At 41.2% G+C, this 27949-nt stretch overlaps 1 protein-coding gene across 1 annotated transcript; it reads left to right on the top strand.

The window, feature by feature from the left end:
* LOC145998447 (facilitated trehalose transporter Tret1-like) lies at positions 1–26838 on the top strand. The gene is made up of 4 exons (XM_083134858.1): positions 1–161; positions 12332–12465; positions 24345–24480; positions 25375–26838. The coding sequence occupies exons 2-4, from the start codon at positions 12406–12408 to the stop codon at positions 26652–26654; spliced, it is 1476 nt and encodes a 491-aa protein (XP_082990984.1). The 5' UTR covers positions 1–161; positions 12332–12405; the 3' UTR covers positions 26655–26838.
* Positions 26839–27949: the final 1111 nt, after the last annotated feature.

Below are 27949 nucleotides of genomic sequence, written 5' to 3'. Positions count from 1 at the left end.
ATCTGATTCTTGCTTGTGTACATTGAATATTCACATACACACGTCTGAGGTTGCTCAGTCAAGTTAAAACATCAGGACTGGTTAGCCAAGATAGAATCTAGACAAACCGAATTCTGATTTTAAAAATTGAAGTCGCTGTATTTAATAGTCATGGAATCTTGGTAAGTGATTTTCATTTTTACTTGTCAACATGGTACAGAACGTGTAATTAAAATGAGGGGTGAGCATTTAAGGTGCGAGGGGAGGGTAGACAGGAAAGCACGGGTGTATTTGTTTATTCTTGTGTACAGTGGAAAACTTAAAACTACAGATATGACATAGACGGAAACTTGGACACTTATTGTGACAAAGGCTTCATTACATTCACTTGCAGAGTGAGCATAACACGGCAAAGTCTTTGACAAAAATAACTAAGAATAAACGATGCAGTTCGCCGAATTGAATTCCGATCAGCACATGACTTTATGAATTCTCGCAAATACAATTCTTACATTGTGGTCTCAAATGTTTTAAAGTAAGTGCGACGACTGTAAGAATAATGATCTGCTTTACTTTATTTTCCCTTGCAGGCATTACCCCTTCATACTCACTGCGAAGGACTTGACACTTTCCCGAATACATAGTGTACTTCCAAGAACGTATTTAAAGGGGGTTCCGGGGATCCGGACCCCCCAAAGACTTATAAAGTACAACAATAAAAGTAATGATATAATAAAATAACTAAAAGTAAATAATGAAAATATACTTGTTCTTTAATGTCCGCCAAACTTATTGGAAGGCAAGAATTATATGTATTAGAATCATACGATTTTGACTGACAGTACCAAAGAAGATTTATAGGAAATATTTATTACTACATATAATAACATGCATATTGGATCCCACTTTAAACTGTAGGGCCAGTCCCGATTAGCCTTACTGTACATAAAGTGGACTTAAAACACCAACTCAACAACAACAATAACATGCATAAAATATTACCAGGAACTTTGCTTTTCGACAACTGGATCTAACATGTTTTTTGATACTCAATAAATATTCAATTTTTATCTATTTGACATTAATTTCCTTGCTACGGCAGTTGATTGTTTACAAATTTTGCCGACCTTAACTGCACGTAAGCTAGAATGAATACGCACTATCCTTATACCGTCTTTTTACTTATTCATGTAATGAAAATATAATATTAATTAATTTGAATATTTTAATTAATTAAATATACTTATAATTATTTTATTTTGAACATTATTATTGTTATTATTATATTATTATTGTTATGAGACATATGATTCGGACCCCCCCCGAAATGTATTTCTAGATACGTGCCTGTGTACTTCATATTGTAAATTGTGTATTTTACGTTGCTTTTCTAACTCTCTATTTCTCTACGTAATTTGAGATGATTATGTTGAAAGATAGATGCAATTCATGAAAAGTCAAACAAAAAGTAACAACCATTCTAGGATTCGAGTTCAGATGCCGAGATTATGAGTTTACTTTAATTTGAGTTTGTTTTTTAAGTGCTTTTTATGCACAGAAGGGCTAATCGGGACTGCACCTAGAGCTGAAAGTCGGATTCGAAGTACCGGGTATCCAACCCGGCAACCCTTGATTACAAGAGTCATTACTTCAACCAGCCCGGCTTTTTTTATGGAAGTAAGGTACTCCTTCCCCAACCAAATTGCTCACGAGGATCAAATATTAGTGTTTACTCCATGTATAAATAAAAGTTATGCAATGGCTAGCCCTTCTCCATAAGCATGTCACTGGGTAATGGAATCAGCTTATTTGTCTACAAACCACCTCTAAATATGGAAATCAAGGGGTCCCGGGTTCGATAGCCGGTGGAGGCACATAGTGGTTCGGATCACACTTTAAACTGTAGGTCCTATCCCGATTAGCCTTAATGTGCATAAAGTGGACTTAAAGCCCCAAATGAATCAATCAATCACTCTAAATATGGTTGAAATTAGAAATGGCGGGACAAGATGAGCATGAAATTTTTAAAACAGGGCTTCCAACTTGATATGCATCCATAGAAGAGAGAGCATAAAATATATCATCAAGGTGTTTTCTTTTTATTTTTATATTAATGTAGCCGAGTCAGGATTTTTAAAAAGATTTGGAGCCTCCCCAACGGCGCGGTGCTAATGTCGTCACCTTGTAATGAAGGGGTTATGGGTTCGATACCTGGAAGAGGCACATAGTGGTTTGGATCCTAGTTGTAGGTCTAATCACAATTAGCCTATCTGTACATAAAAGCAGACTAAAACAAAACTCAATCAAACAAACTTCCAACTGGGAGGAGGAGGGGGGTTGTGTTCGTATTTAGGGGGTGTAAGGGTCTATTTAGAGCCAAAACGTCCATAAAGTTGGCCATTGTGAAAACGTTTATGGGGTGTTGAGTAAATTTTTGGGGGAGGGGTGGATAAAAGATCCAGTGTCGGATCTACAAGCCGGAAAACACCGCAGTGCGGAAACATTTAATCCTTTAGGGGTATCTCAACCATTGACATAGCAGAGGGTTCGTATATGCGTATGTAAAAAATAAACGTAGGTACTCAGGGGTACAGCAATGTATACAATATATACAGGTAAAGGTAAAGTAAAAGTTCGCTCTGCATATAGCACCTTGCCATAAAAGCACATTTAGGATATGTGGGGGTAGGACACACATATTTTCGATGTCGGCCATCTTGGAGGTGATGTGATCATCCTTTACCCCCCCCCCCATATCATTTGATTTGAGGCGGGGGGGCCTAGAGCCGCTTTATGCGGGGACAAAGCCGGAAAAATTCCGACCTTAGATCACCCACTCCGAGTTTCCCGCGTGGCAGTCCGACTGAATCAAATCAGGCTAGAATTTAATGAGAAATGTAGTGGTGAAGGTTCCTTCAACCTATATTTAATCAGGAAACAGTTATGACTGCATGATTGTAACAAATGTATCATTTTCCAGGTGTGAAAAAACAGTATCTTATATATATATCATCACCTCACTCGCTTCCCATTTAAAAATTTTGAGTTGAATTCAAATATGGCGGCCACCAATATAACACACCAATGTGGTTCCCCCTAAGTTTAACCTGTTTCTATTATGACCAATTGTACCCAGTCTAGTAGCTCCTTTACTTTTTATGGGGATGTTAAAGAACTTTTGAATCACCCTGAAGGCCCATCACGGACGTCCCCAGGATTTTTTTCCAGGAAGGAGCAAGGAAGTTATTTTCGGGGAGGGGGCAAACAAGGCACATTTTCTCCAAAAATAGTGTTGTTCCCTAAAAAAAACATTGCTTAAATTTGAATTTATGATGTTCATGCAATAATTAACACATATTATTGTGGCTAAAATGAAATTATATGTATGAAATACACAATTTTTGGTTAACTTTTATTTTCCAGGGGGGCCACGGCCCACCCCGTGCCCCCTTCCGGACGCCCATGAGGCCCATGTGACTTAGTCAACATGAGATCAAGAATTACACACATACACATATATTATATATGTATGTATGTATGTATATACAGGGTGTTTCTAAAGGTCGTTTACAACGCTTGGGAGGTGATTCCTCACACGATAACAAGCAAAAAGTGTGAGTTCCATTTTTACGACTGAGGCTTCGTTTCCGAGATAGGAGCCTCGCAAAAGGTGACAAAGTGAACGTCACACCTAACTGGGACGAATACTATCACAGATAGAGAGGCGGTTCCAAGGGAATCATAAAGGAATCGTATGTGCTCAGTCCGGAAGTCACTATGAAAAGTTCACTGCACGCATGCGCAATGGAGTCCTCAAAGGAATTGGGGATTTCCAGCAAGAACAATGCATGAAAAGGATATGTGACGCAGCAAGAAGGACCGTGACAATGAGAAATGCGTTAAAGACAACACATCCCGACCTCAAACATCAAAACATGAGCACGGAACACAAAATCCGAAAAGTTGAGCACGGTTGCATACCCCAGTTACACGCGAGGAATGAACGAATCATGTCATGTGGCATACGAGACACATATTACTCCACCAGGAGGAGGGAAAGAAAAACTCAATATCAGATGATTGCGACAACGTGTATTTTTACACGCGACAACTACGTAATATCCCCCCCCCCCACACACACACAACAAACAACAAAAGCTACAATGTCTTACGCTCAGACAGTGCGTGTCACTGTACACCAACTGAAGATGTCACTTTCACCACACAAAGGGGTTGGGGAGCAATACCAAGAGTGTTATCACTAGGATTTGCTGAGGGCAATAATCACAGACGGTTTTCAAAATGTCTGCCGTTCACTTCTACGCAGAGATGACAGCGACGAATCGAGAATTGTCGAGTACGAGCAAACAAGCCAGGTGTATCTGCTACCGTCGCGTCGGCGACGTTGATGCGAGCTGATGTGACAGGTGTGTCGTATACGAGTGTTTTCATTTCTCCCCAGAAGAAAAAAATCGAGAGGGTTGGGGTCTGGCGACCTCGGTGGCCAAGGCACAGGCTCATCCCTATCAATGAACCTATTGCGAAACACGTCATGCAGGAAATGTCGTACATTACGATCGAAATGAGCTGGTGCCCCATTGTGTTGGTACCACATTTCTTGCCGCAGTGCCAAAGGTACAGTCTCCAACAGTTCAGGCAGAACCTCAGTAAGAAATGCATGATACGTGCGACCATTCAGGCGAGCAGGGAGAATGTATGGTCCAATTAAATGATCATGTACTATCCCGCACCACACATTCACTGAAAACCTGTGCTGGTGATGGGCCACAAAAGTGCATGTGGGTTGTCAAAGTCCCAGACATGACTGTTTCTACTATTGAGGATATCCTGGTGAAAATGGCTTCATCTGTCCACAATACCTTTGCCCCGAAGTGAGGGTTTGTGTTCAGCTGATGCAACAACCATTGGCAAAACTCCATACGAGGGCGAAAGTCACGAGGTAACAGTTCTTGTACTTTCTGCAGTTTAAAAGGATGCATTCCTTCCTCTGACAACACTCGCCAAACATTCGCATGAGACGTGTTTCGTGCCCGAGCGAGCACGCGCGTACTTGTGCCAGGACGTTCTGCGACCGCTGTTAACACATCTTCTGCAAACTGATGTGTGCGTACACTTCGGGGTCTTCCAACTTCTTGCCGTGGTGGTAACACTGACCCTGTTTCACGCAGTCGACTGTCCACTACCTGAAGGAAGGCGTGAGACGGTAAACGTCTATGTGGAAAGCGTTCTCCATAAAGACGCCTTGCCTCACGGCTATTACCACGTGCCTCCCCATACATGAGATGCATGTCTGCTAGCTGCTGGGTCGTATACGCAGCCATCTGTGTAATAGGGAGCTGGAACTGCAAAGTATCGTTTTTGTTTAACACTGGCACACTGCACAAATTGGCCGTATCACCGTACGAACACCACAGACCAATTGTTGCGATACTTGACTTGCCCACTCCACCACGTCAACTTCTTTCAATACAACATACTAGTACTCTTCAATCCGTATGACAACCTAGAGCGAACTGCTGATCATATCCCAGCACCTGCAACACGACTGGGACGACTGCTGGAGAGAACCAACCCTTCGAGCTCCTCTCGCGGGTACAGCAGTCATGAAGGTCAAACGTAGACTACGAGAGCCAGACTTGCCTGCGCAGCGCTTCCGAAACTGGTCTCTTTTACGTCACAGTAATCCTTTTCGAACACTCTTGGTATTGCTCCCCACCCCCTTTGTGTGGTGAAAGTGACATCTTCAGTTGGTGTACAGTGACACGCACTGTCTGAGCGTAAGACATTGTAGCTTTTGTTGTTTGTTGTGTGTGTGTGTGGGGGGGTGGGGATATTACGTAGTTGTCGCGTGTAAAAATACACGTTGTCGCAATCATCTGATATTGAGTTTTTCTTTCCCTCCTCCTGGTGGAGTAATATGTGTCTCGTATGGCACATGACATGATTCGTTCATTCCTCGCGTGTAACTGGGGTATGCAACCGTGCTCAACTTTTCGGATTTTGTGTTCCGTGCTCATGTTTTGATGTTTGAGGTCGGGATGTGTTGTCTTTAACGCATTTCTCATTGTCACGGTCCTTCTTGCTGCGTCACATATCCTTTTCATGCATTGTTCTTGCTGGAAATCCCCAATTCCTTTGAGGACTCCATTGCGCATGCGTGCAGTGAACTTTTCATAGTGACTTCCGGACTGAGCACATACGATTCCTTTATGATTCCCTTGGAACCGCCTCTCTATCTGTGATAGTATTCGTCCCAGTTAGGTGTGACGTTCACTTTGTCACCTTTTGCGAGGCTCCTATCTCGGAAACGAAGCCTCAGTCGTAAAAATGGAACTCACACTTTTTGCTTGTTTTCGTGTGAGGAATCACCTCCCAAGCGTTGTAAACGACCTTTAGAAACACCCTGTATATATATATATATATATAAAAGGTAAAAAAAAGTGCTCCCCTGTGCATAGCACTACGCCATGAAGGCGTGTAGGGGGTGTGGGGGTAACGCCCCACACTTTCTTGATCCGGTCGTGAGTGGGGGTGATGTGATATATATATGTATGTATGTATGTATGTATGTATGTATATACAGGGTGATTCTAAAGGTATAGTACAAACGAAAACCACAGATACTTCCCATGAAATAGAGACGAAAGTTCCCCTTCCACTTTGCCGAGAGATGCCTCCGTGAGGAGCTAGACAACGCCGAAAACGTGTGAAAATGAACTTCACACCTCTGTACAGCCAGTACCAGTGAAGATAGAAAGGCGGAACAAACGAAGTCAAAAGGAACACCAAAGTTGCCCATCCGAAAAACACTAGGCGGCAGCTGCGCAACGCATGCGCATGGGGTTCCAAAAAGGAAATAGGAGTGTCCCGCAAGACAAGTGAAGGGAAAGGGTAGCGATCGACAACGGTAGGGAGAAAAGAAGCTATGAAGCATGAAGTAACAATTTCACAGCGGGAAACAAACACCATGACTGAAGCAGTGCAGTCGAGAAAAGTAGTGCGGGGTTGCAGAACCACGGGAGGACGACGTAGGATGTAAAAACACACCGAGAATGCAAGCAAAGTGGTCCGTGACACTCGACAGGCAACAGACGCGTACATGGTTCGGGGCAGAAATGGCGGCGCTGGCGGTGCAGCGCAAGGGGAGTCCCCAAAACACAGTGGGGAGACACCGCAGCAAGAACAAAGCACGGTTCAACAAAAGAGAAAGGGGACCGGACGGGGAATGGTACCTGCCAAGGAGACAACAAATGCGGGACGAGGGATTCCCCGTAGCAGCACCGAGGGGATGTCACACAGAGGTCGTGCGCCAGCAGGACAAACACAGCAACTACGGGCACAGGAGGTTATTTCTAATGAAAGGTGCACGTACAGATAGGACTACGTACCCCGTACTGACGTTGTAACAAACGTCGTGATGGGGCCCAATCAGCCTCTTAGAAATGAAGCCGGAGGCACATCGCTGGGTGGGAGCGGGCGAAAGGCTGCTGGAGTGTCGTACGGACCCCACCACTCCGTACGGTGGACGACACTAATGGACGAGGTCGGAATGTTTCCATCCCGATCACCAGGTCCACCGTTCCCAGACCTGACGCGACTGCTTGCTTCCGAGCGCAACCCCAGCCGAACAACTGGAGTCCCTCCTCGACCGCAGCCTTCCGCTCCGAAACCAAGCGTGGCCTCACACCACCGCAGCCGCACACTGCCGCGTGGGTGTGAGACCGGGCCGAGCAAGGCTGGACAGATAAACTGCGTGGGACAATCGTGTAATGAAGCTACGTGGGGGTATGCACGTCTGTTCAACTGCTGGGTTACCCCACATTGGTGTACACAAACACCACACGATCGTACGTAGTGCTCCCCGTCGGCTCGAGCAAGACGGGCGAAGTACGTGTTGTGGGTGAATGGGACAAGAATGAAGGACGCTACATGTGTTCCACGATGACAAGGCCCCAGAGTACATGGCCCCACCTGCCGGCAGTGGTCAGGTAGTGAAGAGCACAGGCACGGGTGGCTCAGGAACGTCAGCTGATTGTACCACAGCGCCGTGCGGACGTGTGGGCTGATTGGAAGTGCAGGGTCAGGGAGCGTGTCAGTGAAAGAGCCGGTGCGGTGGTGGTGTGCTTGACGTACGACAATTGAGTACGTTGTTTCGAAGCCGTTGTGACCAGTGTGTGTGTGTGTGCCACCTGTGCACTGCAGTACAGTATTCCATAATTGGCACTATCCTCACCGTACCATGGAACGCTACACATTTGTAGAACTGAGGGACATGCATTTTGTCTGCGGCCTTGCAGATGGCAATGGCCGAGCAGCTGCACGCCTTTATCGCGGACGGTATCCGGAGAGGCGACAACCCGACAGCAGGTTGTTTTCGAACGTGCACCGTACCCTTGGTGAATCGGGTGTGTTACGTGCAGGCCATCATGTCGGTCACCCAAGACATGTGCGCACCGCGGCGGTCGAGGAGGACATACTTGCTCGCGTGGACGACACACCGTCCACTAGCACCCGTAGCATTGCACGTGCAGTGGGAGTATCACAGTCGACAGTGTGGCGTGTCAATCACGATGATCTGCTGTATCCCTATCATCCACAGCGAGTCCACGCGTTGCAGGCTGGGGATTACCCACGACGTGTGGAATTCTGTCAACGACTGTTGCAGTTTTGTACCGACGATCCCCGTTTTTTGCGCCATGTGCTTTTCACGGACGAGGCAACATTCACCCGTGAGGGCATCTTCAATTGCCGAAACAGCCATGTGTGGGATTATGAAAATCCACATGCAGCAGTCGAGGTGCACCATCAGACCCAGTTTGCAGTGAATATCTGGGCAGGTATCATCGATGAACAGATTATCGGTCCATACCTGCTGCCACCACGTTTAAATGGCCGCCTCTATCGCACCTTTCTTGCATCAGTCCTTCCAGAGCTGCTAGAAGATGTACCCCTCAACGTGCGACATCGTATGTGGTTTCAATTGGATGGAGCGCCTGCACATTTTGATGGCACAGTGCGAACCCTTTTGCACCATACCTACCCACAGCGCTGGATCGGCAGAGAGGGCCCCGTCCCCTGGCCCGCCCGTTCGCCTGACCTCACACCAATGGATTTCTTTTTGTGGGGCCATGTGAAAACACTCGTCTACGAGAACCCGGTGCCTGTCAAGGAAACATTGGTAGCGTGGATACTTGCAGCATCGGCCGAGGTGTGTACCATGCCAGGGATTTTTGATAGGGTTCGCCAGAATTTCCTGCGACGCTGCAATGCATGCATTGAATGTGGTGGTCGTCAATTTGAGCAACTTTTGTAACAACGTCAGTCCGGGGTACGACTACGTACTACGTACTATTCCTATCTGTAAGTGCACTTTTGTGTGGCAATAAACCTCCTGTGCCCGTAGTTGCTGTGTTTGTCCTGCTGGCGCACGACCTCTGTGTGATATCCCCTCGGTGCTGCTACGGGGAATCCCTCGTCCCGCATTTGTTGTCTCCTTGACAGGTACCATTCCCCGTCCGGTCCCCTTTCTCTTTTGTTGAACCGTGCTTTGTTCTTGCTGCGGTGTCTCCCCACTGTGTTTGGGGACTCCCCACGTGCTGCATGTGTTTGTTTCCCGCTGTGAAATTGTTACTTCATGCTTCATTGCTTCTTTTGTCCCTACCGTTGTCGATCGCTACCCTTTCCCTTCACTTGTCTTGCGGGACACCCCTATTTCCTTTGTGGAACCCCATGCGCATGCGTTGCGCAGCTGCCGCCTAGTGTTTTTCGGATGGGCAACTTTGGTGTTCCTTTTGACTTCGTTTGTTCCGCCTTTCTATCTTCACTGGTACTGGCTGTACAGAGGTGTGAAGTTCATTTTCACACGTTTTCGGCGTTGTCTAGCTCCTCACGGAGGCATCTCTCGGCAAAGTGGAAGGGGAACTTTCGTCTCTATTTCATGGGAGGTATCTGTGGTTTTCGTTCGTACTATACCTTTAGAGTCACCCTGTATATATATGTATGTATGTATGTATATATATATATATACGTATATGTGTGTGTGTGTGTGTAAAGGTAGGTAGGTAGAAGGAGCCTTTGTTAATATTTTGCAGGGGGGGGGGGCGAGATTTGTAGATCCGGCAGTAGATAAATCACTGTTTCTAGTTCCAAAAATATTACATTTATCTACACAATGGAAAATGTAATTTTACCAAATTCTTATAAGTTTTCTATGAATAAAACGCACTTTTTGTAAAAGCACTTTATTCAAGAATTTAGAATTTCAGCGCAATTATTCCAAACAGATGCCGATCTTTAGTGAATGAAAATCCACAATAACGTAACTCAAGAGCTCAATACTATGGACGCGAGTTAATGGAATGTATAAAATTGTTGGTTCACATCATGTGCATACAACATTGGCAATGAAATGGAAACGCCCTTGTTAGTTTTGTATGCTCTGATTTAGGAAATTGCAGAGGTTGAAAGGGCAATAAATGGTATATTTTGAAGTCAAAAGTCTATGTACTGAGATTAGCGCCATAATTGGCCTTGATTGAGAGTAAAGGGAACAAATTAAACCAGCTGAGTGTGGTTTAAACGAAACAAACAAAAGAGCTCATCTTCTGCATATATGGTACCAGTGGCGGCGATATCGGCCTTTGGGTCCCTTAAAGAACTGAATAAGTGACCCTTAATAACTTTTCAATTCTATTACTTGAGAAAATCAAATATTTTAAAAATATATACATTGCACAGAACTAAGGTTCCTTAACGAGTGTGGTAGGGAATCAACCATTTGAGGGTGAACCTAATTTCTTAACCTCCACAACATACACGAATTGAAGATTTGGGTGGTGCCACAATGCTTGCGTAGGTCTTGTAGACCTACCACCAAAGAGCGGCTCAATGAAAACTGAACCTCAATATTTAAACGTCACTTGGCGCCTAATGTGTTACAACTAGTCGCCACAGTTGAAACTGAAAATCTATTTGCCAAATTATGGCTCAGTGTATGAAAGTCATAAAATATTGTTTTTTTTTCCACTTCCGCAGTGATTAAATTTTTTAAATATAAAATTAATAGAATTTGCAGTTTATTACAAACCATAGCAGTCATAAAACTACTTCATCACAAAAACAATCTCAGATTCCAATTTTTTAATGTTGAATGCAATGTAATTTTGGTTGTGGAAGGAATTGTGAAATCGCTACTCAATACTATTCGTTCGGTGTTAAAGAAGTGCAATTTGTTGTACAAAATAAACAGAACGTGAATTTGAAACAAATATTACCTTCGGAAGTTTCATATCTGACAAATTTTTACATATTTCACCATATTTTGCCATATATTTATATACATATTTCAAAGGTTAAAGTTACAAAAGAATACAATCTCTATTTATGATTGGCGGAAAAAACAAAGAACACGCCGAGCAAGAAATTAGTGAACCGTTTTGGGAACAGCTCTCACCGTCGATCGCATCCACTGTTTAGTCGCTAAAAGTGGTGACATGGAAATTTTACGTCGGCGTAAAATGACCTAATAACCTTGTAAAATAACTTGCGTCCGCTAATTTCTAATGCTGATTGTGATATATTGCTATCAACTAAACACAAAAATATTATATATTGCGGAGTGAGAAAATGCAGATAAAATATTTCCTAATACATTAATTATCTCAATTTGGATATTTAAAACTGTAAGAAATACGAACATAAAATTTTGATTAATGCAATCAGATTCAAATGTTAGATATTTATAATACGTATGTTAGCCTTATTTGGAATTGGGTAAAACACGTTCTACATGTACCAAAAATAACTTACTGTATCTTAAGAGAAATTAAGTCTTCATTCTTTTCCTTACAATCATGTATTTCCAAGCTTATCGAATTATTTTTTTTAAAAAAAAAAAGCTTGTATGTTTGTTAATTGTAAGTGTGAACTACAGTCACAAGCTATTAAAGTAAAGGTATATCCAAGGAGTATCTATATTATCCTTGGTATATCTTTAACCTGATGGAGACGGGTAATTTTCAAAGTAAATTTTTGAATTTTTGTTAGGTTAGATCTCATAAATTTAAACAAAATGAAAATTCTAAAGTTGTTTTTTCAATTAATGCCTTAGTAAGATAATTCAACACATGTTACTCATATGTAAGTAGTTACTGGCATAATTAACATTATGATAGTCTATTCTTCAGAATATGGATAATGGATATGTTAGATTCTGATTAGTAATTATTGATGGAGCATAGAGCAGTTACGCAGTAAATTTAGCTCCAACTTGTTTGTTTACTCATTCGGTTCAAATGAAGCAACTTATCTGTTTGTTTAATGTTTATTCTAGGTGGAAAATACCTGTCACTGTACACAGAACCAAACGTTATGAGATAGTAGACGGGTTCACAGAGAAACATCAGGATGGAAAGTTGCAGGACGTCGAATCTAGATAAATCCACGTGGAAAATAACCATGCTCCAGGTGAGACAGCTTCATTTTACATTTACGAAGGAAGAATTATTAATTTTGAAACTTGTACTGAGGACATTATGACGAATTTGTGTCATAATTGTACTCCCGAGAGGAGAAATTCTTTTAATGTTGAAGCATTTATAGTTCAAATCACAAACCCTGACACCTTCTGTAAACAAAACCAACTGTTCTTCTTCTTCTTCTTTTTTTTGTCCCTGTCAGCATTATCTTGTCGACTTTGGACATCGTTATTGTTTTTTTAAATTTATTTTAATGTTTTCTTCTAAAGTTGGCAGTTAGTCTCACAAATTAATCGGAATCACAAATATATAACAATTATTATAAATAATTCACTTTTTTTTTGTCCATTTTGCTGTTTCTTAAAAATCACTTTATATTTCAAGTCTACATTTTCGAGAATATGCATACAGCATCCATATTAATGAAGGGGATAAATCTGTTAAAATGGATGATAGTGATATTGGAAATGGAATTTTTAAACGTTGAAAACCTTTGTAGAGTATGATTTGTTGTACTGAATAGATTGGACATTCTAGAATTAAATGTTGAGCATCAGGATTATTATTGCCACATTTACAATTTTCTTGAGTTTTAATTTTTATTTTTGCTAAATGTGCTGGTGTACGTACGTGTCCTGTTCTTAATCTATTAATAAAAACTATGACTTGCCGTGGGAGTGTGTATGAATTGAACCAAGGGACTTTAGATTTAAATTCTGCAATCCATCTATATGTGTTGCCCACAAACTTAAATTGATCTTTGCACCATTCATTCCATTGTTCCATAAGTTTGATTTTTACTCGTGGTAATAAATCAGTATACATTAACCTATTGAAACTTATGAGTTGTAAATCTCTGGCCTGTTTAGCGTATATGTCCACTCTATCATTTCCTACATTAATATCATGTGCTTTGACATAACTGAATTGTATGTCAATGTTTCTTTTGCAAGCAAGTTGAATTTGTTGAATAATTAAAATAATAAGATATGATTGGTGACATAATTTGGGATAGGATGTAGATAATGCTTGAAGAACACTCAGCGAATCTGTAAGGAGAAGAATTTTTTTAAAGTCTTCCGCTATTCCATATTGTAAGGCTTTGTATAGGGCGTAACTTTCCGCAGTAAAAATAGATGAATCTATAGGTAATCTAAATTGTTGATAAATGTTTTTCTCTGGGATGTAATAGGCACATCCTACACTATTGTTATTCTTAGAACCATCGGTGTAAATCATTACATGCATTGGCCATTTTTCTCTGTACAATGCATGTAAACCTAGATCTCTGAAGTGGATTGAACATTGAGTATATAATGGAATATCTAGTTGATAGATCAAAGGATGTAAGAGAGTGAAAGTATTAGATCGAAGTTCTGGAAATAAGTAATGACAGTATACAAGGAAATATGAGGTGGTATGAGGATTTATTACATCGGCTTCAGCCCATTGTTTTTGTATTTCAAACAATTTATTAAATGGATGATGATGATTTTCCCATGATTTAAGGAGGAATTTTATTGTTAATTGAATCCGCCTGTGACTCAAAGAAGTCTCTTTACTCTCCATATAAACACTTACATTGGGGCTTGATTGCATAAGACCTAGACAAATTCTCAATGCTTTTCTTTGTAATATATCTATTTTGTCGAGTAGATTGGATTTTGCTCCCCCGTAGCTGAAAGCTGCATAGTCGAAAAATGAGCGAAAGCAATTTTTATAAAAGAGAAGTAAAATTTTTGGGTGGCCTCCCCATTTTGTTGTTGTCATGCTACGAATTATGTTTAAAAACTTTTGACCTTTGTTTAATAAATATAAAATGTGTGTATTCCATGTAAAACGTCTATCAAAATGTACAGCTAAATATTTGTGAGAATCTGTCACTGGGATGTCAGAAATTTGTAAAATATTATTGGGATAACTATCTGTGCGTTTGTTATTAAAGCAAATGATTTTGGATTTATTTTCACTAAGGGTTAATCCTGCATTATGAAACCATTCTCTAATGGTGTTAATTAATCTCTGTGTTTTAATTATACCTTGGGTTGCATCATCTGTAGTACAGTAAAAACAGAAATCATCTGCGTATTGTACTAACTGGAACGGATAAAGAGGTAAGGAGTGAATTTCATTTGTGTAAATATTAAATAATAAAGGACTTAAAGGTGCACCTTGAGGAATTCCTATGCTAGTGAAACGAGGGTCACTAATTGTTTCTGAGAACCATCCATATATCTTTCTATTGGAATATAGGTTCCATATGATTAACGATAATTGAGGATGAATGAAAAGATTTTCTAATTTGTTACAAAGCATATGTAAATTGATAGAATCATATGCTTTTTCCACATCTATAAAAAGACTATAACAGTGTGAACGACTAATTTTGCTATTTTGAATTGCAGTGCTTAGGATAGCTATTGCATCTTGACTGCCATAATTGATTCTAAAGCCAAGTTGAGTAGGATAAAAGAAACGTTGACGTTCTAGTGTCCAGGTAATTCTGAGGTATATCGTTCGTTCGAATATTTTTTCCAAAACTGAAATTAACATTATGGGTCTGTAAGATGTAGCACAATGTGGTGATTTATTTGCTTTTAAAACTGGGAGAACTATATAATCTTTCCACTCCCTCGGTACTATACCGGTACGGAATATGTTATTGTAAAAAGATACAAGAATATCTAAACCTGCTTTAGGTAGATATTTTATGGCTTGGTATGGTATTCCATCTAAACCTGGTGCAGTGGGTTTAATATTATTAATTATGTTTTTTAATTCCTCTGTAGAAATGGGAGGGAATTCAAGTGAAAAGTTAGAAATATTTTCCTCTATTTTTTTATATGGAAGGTGTACTGATGGTGGAGCCAAAAGCATTAAAAATTGGTCTTGCCAACTATTATCTATAGGTTTTCTACGAGGTGGACATGGTTTACGTAAGGAATTAAATTTATGCCACACATTTCGGGATGATTCCTGCATGTCTATTGAATTGCAATATTTAATCCACGCTTCACGTTTTGCTTGTAGAAATATTTTTTTTCCTTGTGCTATTGATTTTTTCCATAATATTCGATTTTCAAGGGTAGGATATGAAGCAAAATGATTCTCACTCCTTTTTCGGTTGGCTTTTGCTGTCTCGCACTCCGAAGTCCACCAATGAATTTTTGGAAAAATTAGTCGTGAAAAATTTACTCTTTTTCGTGAACTGAGAATGTCTAAAACTTCTGTGATATATTGGAGTAGTGTATAATATGAAACCGATTGAGAGGAATTTATTTGTTCTTTAAGTATATAAGAATCTATTAAAATTGTATATGATTCCCATGATATATTATTAATTTTCCAGCGATTTATGGGAAATATGATATGTTGAATTGGTTGTGAGGATATAAAGTGTGAATGAATATAAATGGGATAATGATCACTACCATACATTTCTTCCGCTGTGGTCCACTGAAATTTTGGTAATAATGATTCTGATATTATAGTGAGGTCTATTGATGAGGGATTATTTCCGTTGCGTGGGACGTGGGTGGGCAATCCATCATTTAGAACAATAAATGAGTTGTTTTCTATCCAGTCGGCAATGCTGGACCCAAGTCTGTCTGATGATTGTGAGCCCCAAATGTTATGATGACCATTAAAATCTCCAACAATGATGTATGGGCTAGGGGTATTTTTTGTCAATGCTTCTAAATCTGACGGTTTTATATTCTGAGAATTGTAATTTGATGGGATATAAATATTGATTATTGTTATTTTTTTCCCCTCTATGAAGATTTGGATAGCACGTGCTTCTACTTTATAATCGCGGAAGAGTTTATGGTGTTTGGATATCTGAATTTCCTGATATGATATTGATTCGTGGACATATATGCTAATACCTCGTTCATTTTCAGAATAGGGTGGGCCTAAACAATTATAATGAACAATTTTGTATGTTTCGTACTGTCTACCCTTAGTTTCCTGTAAGCAAAGAATTAAAGGATGGCATTCCGTTATTAATTTCATTAAGTCCAATTTTCGTGTAGAAAAGCTAATAATATTCCATTGAATGAGAAACATCTTCTGCTATGTGTATCCTACTTGTTCTGTTTGAAAGTAAGGTTTTGTAACACATTTAATAGATTTATGGATAGTTCATTGATATGTTGTAAAAGCTGTTTTTGTTGATGTAACTCTTTGAGTTCAACTAGAGTTGACCATAGGAGTGGTATTGTTTTGAGAAGTGAGGTGTAGACTTCGTGAATATTACCGATAGATGGGGGAGGTTGATCAATGATTTTTGTCGACCATTCAGAATGTCGATTGTTCGTAGAATTAGCAGAAGGGAAGATATTTTTCCCTATAGATGAGGAAGGAGTAATATCAGACTCCGTTGAGGAGCTTTCTGCTTTTGATGTTATGTGATCTGGATTATTGGGAACCATATGTCTCGCCTTGTTATGATATTTTCTTTTGTGCTTTGTAGGTTCATTGTTTTTTTTGTGTGCAATATTAGGTATCTCAACTATGTCTGGATGTGGAATTACTTTTGGGTCCACTGTGTCGTGTTCCAAAGAAAATTGTTGTCTTCCTATATTATTGAAAATAGGCTCCACAGTTGTAATGGTTTTTGTGTTAGTAGATGATTGTTCTTGTGAGCTTTTATTTTTTAAGTCAGTGGGTGGTGATCTGGAATATTGTTGAATAGGTGGAAACTCTTTAAAATTAATTGTGGGCTTCAAAATTTCCTCTATGCTAGGTTGTGGAATATAAGTCCCTTCTATCATTTGTTTAGCTTCACGGTATGATAAATTATTTAGAGCCATACGTTCCTGGATTTGACGCTCTTTGTGCCACATTGGGCAATTTTTATCAAGGGCTGAATGGGACCCCTGGCAATTCGAACACTTGGCAGGGAGATTACATGAATCTCCGTGTTTAATTGCTCCACAGGTAGCGCATTTAGACTGTGAACGACATTGGTTGGCCGTGTGAGCGAATCTGAAACAGTTTCTACATTGAATGACTGTTTTCTGTCGGGGTGTTACTTCATATATGCTGCTATTTATGGCTACTTTTTCTGGGAGATGTCTACCCTGGAATGTCAAACACACTAGTTTAGTATTTCGTAGCTGAAACGATCCATCACTTTTCCAAATCTTTTTCTTCATTCGTTTTGCACTAATGATAGGAATGTATGATTGACTGCCATCCACTACGTCTTCCTCACTGACGTCGAATTCTATACCATATATTAAACCTTCTCGTTGAATTAAGGATTGAGGTATGCGAGCCTTAATAGAAAGATGAGATTGAAATTCTTCGTTTTTAACAAAGTTATTCGCCTCCTGAGCAGTGTTGAAATATACTCTTACCCTATTACGACCACCTTGGTCTATATATTTAACTGGAATTTCTGCTTTTCGAAATTTGTTACCTAGGCTCCCGCCCGCAAGTTTACCAACGTTTCTTCCTGTACCCTCTATCAGAACTATGAAAGGGCCATTACTGTTATAATCGTAGAAGTTCTGAGACGAGATTCTTGCGTTCGAAGATTTAAGAGAATTATCCATAACTTCTTGATCTTCTTGATGGGATATTGTCTGAGAAGTCTCTACTTCAATGTAGAATGCGGGTGAAATGTTAGGATTCATGTCATCACCAGTGTTTTCAGAATTGAAAGACGAGGTTGCATGAAGATCATTTAAGTCTTCCATTCTGATTATCAATGATAGGACCTTTACGGCCTATTATGTATACTATTTGACACTTGTATGGATTAGAAGTCACCTGTATCACTTGAATACTTGATCTTTATGTTTAATACACAGTACAATCACAATCACAATGTACATTTACACAATTTACAACATCACTGCGTAAACATCAAGAACCCGATTTGATTTAATTCATAGAATTAAACCTGCATGCAGAAAGCATTGCAAACTCATAGAAGTAAAATAATCCACACGAAAATCAGCGTTGTTACAGGATTCATTACGTAAGGTAAAACAATGGCAAATTTGAAGTATGGGATACGCTGCCGCAAATGACGTCTCACTTTAAACCCAATGCTCTTTCTTTTTTTACTTATTGCTTCACCTTTATGGTTAACTCTTTGCACCAGTAATCATTTCCCATAAATTTGGCTTCTTTCTTTGAATATATTTTACTTGCATTTTTAGACAAAATGATATAACATGGTAATGTATATTTCTAAGGTTTGATATAGATAGGAGTGTATTTGAAATTTGTTTGTACATTTTATGTAAATTGTATCTTATGTAAATAAAATATATAATGGGCATAAACAGCCATATGCAATGCTGTAAGTCCAATAAATATATTGATGATGATCAAAACAAGACAAAAAGTTCGTAAATTTATTGCGGTTGGAAACTTTGACAAGTATCCTAATAACGATTTTTGTTCCGCCACTTCGTAAAATAACTTGGTGACATGGCAAGGCAAGATAAGTGTGAACATTTTGTAGTAATATAACTTTCAATGAGCTTAGAGATTTGTGTACATAATGATATTTTATAACATTGGTTATTTTCTAAAAATAATCATGTGAACAGCAAGGAAGTAGTGCAACTTAGTAATATTGCCTGACTTAGCCTTAGAAAAATAACATGCCGAGTTCTATGCGTGAGGGAAAGTCTCCGTTTACTCCGAGCTTGTTTTCAAAACACCAGCAAGGACAGCCTTTGAAAAGGGGCGAGAAACAGATTCTACTCAATATTTATGTAACGTTCTGTCAGTAGTATCCTGAGAAACCAGTAAATGAAGTGGTTAAGTTGGTATCCCAGTGCAGTGGTGTGTCAGTGTCTGCAGTTTTAAGGGTTATGAAAGAGAGAATGACCGGAAGAGTAACAATCTATGCGGCTGCATATTCGTCTGATGTTTTGAGAACGGGTTCTCACATTCAGAGGCTCTTATACAGGGTGGTGCAAAATTCCGTTTACAACGCTTGGGAGGTGAATCGCCAAGTAGAAACAAGGAAAAAATGCCATGTGGAAAAATGTCGAAATCGGCACCGTTTGCGAGTGACAGGCGTGCGAAAATCGCCTCACACCATGTGTAAAGTACAATAACTCAAGAAGGAAGAAAGGTATCAATGTCGGATTAAAATAATACAAAGAAAGTCGTTTCTGACGAATACAATGGTGCAGCAATTGAGACCCAGTGTAAATTGCGCAAGGGGATTCTCAAAGAAAGTGGGGAATCCCCTGATGGAAAATATAGGAAATTTACTACTATTTTCAACATAATGTTGAGATCGGAATGTAGGCAGTAAAAATGACGACGTATGTCCACATGTCCCACTACTGCTGGGACACCGTCGCAAATGGAAAAAAATACCGGAAAATCATAAAAAAATGTTTTCAATCCCTTAATGTTGACACACTACTTTGCAGTACGAAAAACAAAAGTTAAACAATGGCTACATGACGTCAGGCTGTACATACTACAAGAGAGCTCCCCAAAGAAAGTGGGTAATTCTCGAAGGAATGAAGACGGAGAATGGCGAGAAAACGCACACAATGGCATGTAACATTTCCAGGCACAGCTCATCTTGAAGGGATTCCATTGAGAAGCGAACAACCTCCGCACATGCAGATCGATGGTATGAAGTACAGCGATCTCCAGCACTATGAGGTGCTGATAGGGACTCACAATCACCGGTATACTCAGAGACGTTGTTGAAAATGTCCGCTATTGACTTCAAGACAAAGATGGCATCGGCGAAGCACTGATTGTCTGGTACGGTCAAATACCTCTGGCATGTCACCAATTGTCCCAGCAGCGGCACTAACACGAGCAACGAGGTCCTGAGCACTTTCCACAGGGGTTTCATACACGAGCCTTTTCATTTCTCCCCATACAAAGAAATCCAGTGGTGTGAGGTCGGAGGAACGAGGTGGCCACGGTAAAGGTCCACCCCTGCCAAGTCAACGATCGCCGAGTAAGGCCCTGGCTCCCCGGTCGAAATGTGCGGGGGCGCCGTCGTGTTGAAACCAGATACGTTGTCTACCTGCCAGTGGCACGTTTTCCAAAAGTTCGGGTAATACGTCATGTAGAAATACCCGATCATTCCCACCACACAAAGTAGAGTGCAAAATGTACGGGCCTATCAAGTGGTCACCTACTACGGCACGCCACACATTCACTGCGAACCTATGTTCATGATGGCGCACAATGATTGCATGCGGATTGTCCATATCCCAGACGTGGCTGTTGTGGCTATTGAACATGCCGCCCCTGGTGAACATTGCCTCATCGGTCCACAAAACTATTGTTGGGAAATCTGGAATGGCAAGAGTTTCTTGCACGTACCATTGGCAGAAATCCATGCGTAGGGGAAAGTCCGTGGGCAGTATGTGGTGCACCTTATGCAATTTGTATGTGTGCAATCCCTCCTCCTGAAGAACGCGGAACACATTGCTATGGTGAGTTTGTGGCGTACGAGCAATGACACGTGTGCTGGTGCCAGGACGGTCTCGTATCGCGCCCGCAACACGTCCTCTTCAAATTGCACAGTGCGCACAGTGCGGGGTCTTCCACAATCCCACCTACGGGGTAGTAGAGATCCAGTTTCACGCAGTCGAGCATCAAGTCTTTGAAAGAGTGCATGTGCTGGTAACTGGCTATTGGGAAAACGTTCGTGATACGAACGCCGTGCTTCACGGCTGTTTCGGTTTGCCTCTCCACAAACGAGATGCATATCAGCAAGCTCGTGGGTAGAGTACTCCGCCATTGTCCTGTTCGAGAACTGCCCAGCAACAGGGGCACTTTCCCTCCGAGTGACGGATCACAACTACCGTTATTAGCACCCACGTAATGTCACACAGGTCCACGCAGTTGTTGCAAACCGAGAAAGAACACGGGAATACGTACTCTACGTACAATATTCCTTGGCGCAATTCAACCAGACTAAACTCCACGCTGCGACACGCAGAACAGACATGAAGAACAACGGTCGACTACACTCTGTACGTAGTATCCACCAACGCTAATACGTAACAGGTGACCTACAGTTCCAGCGTCTCTAGTGGGGCTTTCTGTATCAATTAGCTGAAATCAATCTCAGCGTAATCTGACGGCATAGCGTCATTATCGGGTCAATTTCCTATTTCCCGAGTGTGGGACGGTGTCCCAGCAGTAGTGGAACATGTGAACATACGTCGTCATTTTTACTGCCTACATTCCGATCTCAACATTAACGTTATGTAGAAACTAGTAGTAAATTTTCTATATTTTCCATCAGGGGATTCCCCACTTTCTTTGAGAGTCCCCTCGCGCAATTTACACTGGGCCTCAATTGCTGCACCATTGTATTCATCAGGCATGACTTTCTTTGTATTATTTTAATCCGACATTACCATCTTTCTTCCTTCTTGAGTTATTGTACTTTACACATGGTGTGAGGCGATTTTCGCACGCCTGTCACTCGCAAACGGTGCCGATTTCGACATTTTTTCACATGGCATTTTTTCCTTGTTTTTACTTGGCGATTCACCTCCCAAGCGTTGTAAACGGAATTTTGCACCACCCTGTATAAAATGAATAGGTGCGGCGAACTATGAGTGTAACAGCAGATGATTGCGGTCATGGATCAGCTGACGCGGAGTCATACATCGAATCGGTGAGACCGTTTGTTTACAGAAGGTCTCAGGGATGGTGATTTAGACCTTAGTAATCAAAGCAAATTGTAATTGTTGGTGAACGGTTTGTTCGTTCGTTGTATAATTGCACACGTAATTGAGAAAGTTCAGGCTAGGGGGCTATAGCTTACAAGCAGAACCGGATTCACAAATTTACTGTTCAAAATTTACACGCTAGATGTCACTGCTTTAGTGAACATAAAGAAAGAAGGAAATCTTCATTAATTTATAAGTTGAAATTATTGTATTAATTTATTAACTTCTCAAATCTTTCGTAGGAGACTTGAAATTAGTATATCTGTTGTTTTCTAATCAGTACGATTAATCAAATATATTAACGTGTAGTAAGGAACGTTTTAACTGATCCCAATGGCATGGTTGTGTTCGAAAAACCATGTGGCAAGTGCATGGAAAATGCTAGGGGTGTGCGGGACAGAATTTTTTTGGTCGGGACGGGAAATTTTTTAAATCCTGACATTCGGTACGGGAAAAATTCGCCATTTCCCGACAATGTCGGGAAATGTTCGAAATTTCCTGAAGCTCTGAAAATCTCGAATTCTACGCGTCATTTTCAACTTAAGTGATTGTTTTTGCATTTCTCGAATAAAAACAAACAATTTCCTATAAGTTCCAGACACTTGAAATGCTGAAAACGTCGAGAATTAACAACTTTTTAAAATGACCATTCGGTATTTCCAGACTGCTCGGGATTCCGAAAAGTCGGGAAGTCATTTCCCGATTTCGGGACCGGGACGGGAAATTTGTTTCCCGATCCCGGTCCCGACTTTTCGGGATCCCGCACACCCCTAGAAAACGCATCCGCTTATCTACGCCTTTTATTGGGTTTATCTAACAATAAAGTAATAAAATTTATAAACCAAGATTAGATACATACATACACACACACACACATATAAAAGTGTATATCTGTCTTTTGTGCATCGTTCCCGAGTTGGACGGTGGCGCCAAGAGAGAAGAGGATTTTGCAAGTGGTGAACGAAAAAACGCAAGCAGGAAAGATCAGGAAGAAGGATAACAATGGATGATATTCAATGTGACGTCAGCGACGCAGGGCATGATGGGAAATCTGGCCAAAACCGATTGGTCCGGCAAGCCATAGCAAGCGTGAAGCGATGCGAATTCTGCGTGCATGAAAATAACCCGATGTTTAACATTTTTAATTGTATTATTGTATATTTTCAAATGAAGTTTCGTTTAGTGAATTAATGCGTTGCGTATGGGTGTGTGTGTGTGTGTGTGTGTGTGTGAATGTGTTGTGCGTGTGTGCGCCATTGTTTATGTATTAATTGTGAGAGAACATATCATACCTTCATACAGTTTCTTCGGTGGTTAAAGTGGCGCGATTTTTTCAATGCGGGGTGAAATATGAATCGTATTTGAAAGGCAAGTACTGTGTTTATGGCTAGCGTTATATGACTTTTATGGTTACTCTTTACATCCTAGAAGGCTGTCACCAACCAGAGATGACTTGACCTCAGAGCAGGAGGAAGCCCTAGAGACAACCCGGGACTTCATGCACAACCAAAGAACACAGTATAGTCAAACAATGGCAACAGTGATGTGATGGTTCAGCTCTTTCAAAAAAGAAACTTAGGAAGTAGTCCGGACTTGAGAGATCAGGAGATCTGGCGGGCCAGTCCTTGTGAAATAACCCTGTCGCCAAAAAAATTCCCTCAGACAAACACGCAATGCGGAAGGGGAGGGAGGGAGGGGAATATAAGTATGCAAGAATTGAACAACAAGGTACAACAATATACACAAACAAACATTTGTTGTAAGGTACTAAATGCGCAGATTACTATATTGTAACATTTCTCATATTTGTGCTCGGGGCCGGTTTTAAGATGTATGCACTGTATAATGTAGCGGAATGTACTATTGTCATTGGCTATTTTATGCATTAATATGTGGTCTGGCAGTTTGAGTCTCTTGTGAGGAGTGTGGATATTTAATATTTTCAGAGAGATGAGCTTTCCTAGGTGTTTTGTAGATAATATTAAGTGAGGAACAATGGCCAAGAAGAAATTCAAAACGGAATTTCGTCTATCTAAATTTGAGGGCGGTGCTATGGACCAAATCGGAGAGTAGTATTAAGTTTCTTAACTTAGTTATATTTGATTCTTTGCGCACATTATTTCTTTATCTTCTTCATCTGAACCACACTGTACACGTCCTTGTGTTTACCTTGCAGCTGCTGGCAACTGCTGCGGCGAACTTGGCAACTGTGTCGCCAGGAATGAGTCTCGGATTCTCCGCAGTTGCTCTTCCTCAGCTACAGTCACCCAACAGCACCATCCCAGTCAACGAGGAGGAGGGCTCCTGGATAGGTGAGTGAGTTATTGGCAGATACTATCGGAAATAGCACTCGGATATTTCAAAATACGTTGACGAGACTTTCCTCGTTTTAGATAGGGTTTAAATATGAGGTTTAAGTCTCTAAAGAGCTACTTGTCGGTTGTTCATTTTTATCATGGGAGCTCATCTCCACCAATCAGCCGTCGTCTTTGAAGTTGACTTTAGCTAAATCAAGCTTTGCAAAAAATTGCAATTATTTCATGCAAACATTCTTTGCGAAAGACATCTGTTGGGATTGGATCCGTTCCTATCTCTTCGATGTTCGAGATCTTAGCACATTTTAAAAATAATACGTAGTTATTAGCACATAACGAACGGTAATGAAACGAGCGAGTTATATAGCACAGAGTTGAAGACACTGATTTTCCCCTGATTATTAAAATTGTACTGTTTTTTCCCCTTCGAGTTTCATACGTTACACACTTTCTTCAGTATCTTGAATGTGCTTTACTTCTTTGTCTATATTAGTCTGTTCTCAAATTCAGGGTCCTGCTGCACTCTTTGTACGAGTATCATGTTAAAATTTTCATAATTCTTTCTCGTAACATTTTACTTATTGGAAATGCTAATCAAATTTCTCAATCCTATTGGATATGTTGTTTCTATTTTTCTTTGGTGTATATCGCTTAATCTTGCGCTTGTTTATATCTTCGATTTATTTTGTGGTTCATTCTACGTAGTAGAGTTGAATGACCCTTAGTTTTACTCTGATTTTTTTTCTTTGTTTGCTTTATTTATTTTCTTTATTATCTCTTGAAAACATTTTGCATAATGACAATTTCGCCAGAATTGTAATTCATTCTACGGAGATGATAAACACATGTTGCGAAGGCAAATGAACTAATGTTGAACTTTCCTTATTTCAGCAAGCATAGCTGCCATGACAACGCCTGTGGGATGCCTTCTGATTGGGTCCGTTATGGACCGGTTCGGAAGGAAGATGGCGATATTAGCGATCAACGTCCCCTGCGTGATTGGATGGCTTCTGATCGCCGTAGCTCAAAACCTTCCAATGATCTACGTCGGAAGAGCGCTCACGGGGCTGGGCACGGGGATGTCCAGCACCCCTGCACCCGTGTACGTGGGCGAAGTGGCACAGCCTCACCTGAGAGGAATGCTAGTCTGCTGGAACTCCATATCTATGGCATTCGGGATCCTGATCGTGTACGTTATGGGCTCTTTCCTGGACTGGAGGCTGGTGGCTGGCGTCAGCACCCTGTTTCCCCTGATCGCGTACGTGGTGATGTCCCTTTTCCCCGAGAGCCCGAGCTGGTTGATGTCCAAAGGGCGCGTTGAGGACGGCGAAAGGGCTCTGCTCTGGCTAAGGGCAGAGAGTCCTCGTGCGAACGTCGAGATCCAGAACCTGGTCTCCCACGGTGCTCCCACGAGGGAATCCAGAAGCTTCGGCGAGGTGATGAGTACGTTCCTCCGACCCGAGAGTTACAAGCCGTTCGTCATCATGAACGTCTTCTTCTTCTTCCAGCAGTTCTCCGGCATCTTCGTCGTCATCTTCTACGCTGTGAACGTCGTTCGAGAGGCGAGCGACGATATCAACGAGTACCTCGCCACCATCCTGATCGGCGTCTCCAGGCTGCTGGTGACAATTTTCGTGAGCTTCGCGCTGACGAAGGTCGGCAGACGACCTCCTGCCATCATATCCGGCGCCGGGATGACCCTGTGCATGGGAATCCTAGCAACTTTCACGTACCTCGAGAGCAACGGATCCATATCAACAGAGAACATCAAGTGGATCCCCGTAACTGCCATCATCCTATACATCTTCACGAGCACCATCGGCTTCCTCACGCTCCCCTGGGCGATGATTGGCGAAGTTTTCCCGGCAGAGATACGCGGCGTTGCCAGCGGTGCCACGACCTGCATTGCCTACATATTCAGTTTCGTCGTCGTTAAGTTGTATCCGGACATGATACATTCGATGGGGAACTACGGCGTGTTCCTCTTCTACGGAATCCTCTCCCTGTTGGGGACTCTTTTCGTGGTGTTCTTTCTTCCGGAAACCAAAGGCAAGACTCTTCAAGAGATTGAAGATTACTTTTCAGGAGGTCGTAAAGTGGAAGTCATTCCTGGTGGTAATTATCCGAAGCGTGGTCTTATGGAAGAAAAATGTGAGAATAATTGTGTGTGAAATGTTCTGAACTCAAAATGTGTTGAAGTTTAAACAAAATCCGGACCCCTAAGAGGTTTCACCATTATCACGCGCAATGCATTATCACAGTATCCTAATAGCCCTGTCTAGTTCGCTGAACTTCTTGACACTTGGTGTATTGGAAGTGTATATCCCGGTGTCAGGCTGATGTAAGGAACTCACGTTTAACCAAGTAGACAGATTGCGGGTGTTGAAATTGAGAAGATTCAACAAATATCTGTCTACTGCTTTAAACGTTCATTTCATTAGTTAGCACGCACCACGTGACCATACACCACACATTACACCGCTCCGGAACGTAGTGCAAACATCAAATCAACGAAGTAGTCGAGTCAATGTTGCACTGTGTAACGAACTAGAACGCGTGAGTGCAGAGAGAGTCAAAAAGTGCAACCAACTAGACTGGGCTAATATGATGATACTGGTACTCAGGTGGACATGAGTAGAACTTGTATTTTTACCGTAAACTACACCAATAGAAGCGCTGTAACGATATAAGACAGTTGAGTCGGTGTTCGCTCAACGACAGTGACATGAACCAAGTTTAAAATCGTAATCTTTTGAGGTCAACTGAACAGGAAAAATCAGTTGCTGGTTGAATGCCATTATGCAACGCCACTCATTTAATTTTCCTTCTACATGAGTTCCGTCATGTCGTGAATGGGGTATAATCAATGCTCCGCCAACAATCCTCCCAAGTAACTTCAGTGTGCCAACGTAAGGCAGTAACCATGAACTTGAAAGTTACTTAAGTTATAGTATTTTATACAGCAGTGTTGTGATATCGTGTGCATAGCATTAACAGTATTGAGAGAAGAAAATTATTGTGATACAATATGTTTCGTAGAGATTGTGTCTAATACCGTTATTTACAAAATGTGCAACGTTCTTCGCTCCCGCGCGCTACACTGCACGCTCCACATTACATCTGGTAGTAAAGAAAGAAGCCATATATCGCAGGCTTTAAGCTGTCTTGTCGTATCTCCGGTTTTCGGCAGAGATGAGTTGACGACGTTATTGTGTTTCTTACAGGTTAATGCGTTACCTTACGAAGCGACGTAGCTAGCTGTCAAGTGGTGTGAATTATCAACATGAATAAAATGTTTGCGCAAATCTTGTAGCGTGTTCAAAATCAACATACATGTATGTACGTCTAACTCTAATCAGCTCTCCTGCAATGATAGTGCAGATGGACATATGACAATACAATATTCAGTCGGTGATGTGGTAATACTAATCAGTCAAGACATAAAACTTCAAAGTATCTCAGGGCT

Source organism: Lepisma saccharinum, chromosome 14 (assembly GCF_977018435.1).
Source record: "Lepisma saccharinum chromosome 14, izLepSacc3.1, whole genome shotgun sequence".
NCBI classification, from domain to species: Eukaryota; Metazoa; Arthropoda; class Insecta; order Zygentoma; family Lepismatidae; genus Lepisma; species Lepisma saccharinum.
This window is presented reverse-complemented; position numbering and strand designations above follow the sequence as displayed.

What these genes read in the sequence shown, in the direction of transcription:
- LOC145998447 (XM_083134858.1), top strand. Translation starts at nt 12,406, where the DNA reads ATGGAAAGTTGCAGGACGTCGAATCTAGATAAATCCACGTGGAAAATA. An exon ending in GGAAAATAACCATGCTCCAG is followed by an intron (nt 12,466 to 24,344) that starts GTGAGACAGCTT and finishes TTTACCTTGCAG; the next exon opens with CTGCTGGCAACTGCTGCGGC. An exon ending in GGAGGAGGGCTCCTGGATAG is followed by an intron (nt 24,481 to 25,374) that starts GTGAGTGAGTTA and finishes TCCTTATTTCAG; the next exon opens with CAAGCATAGCTGCCATGACA.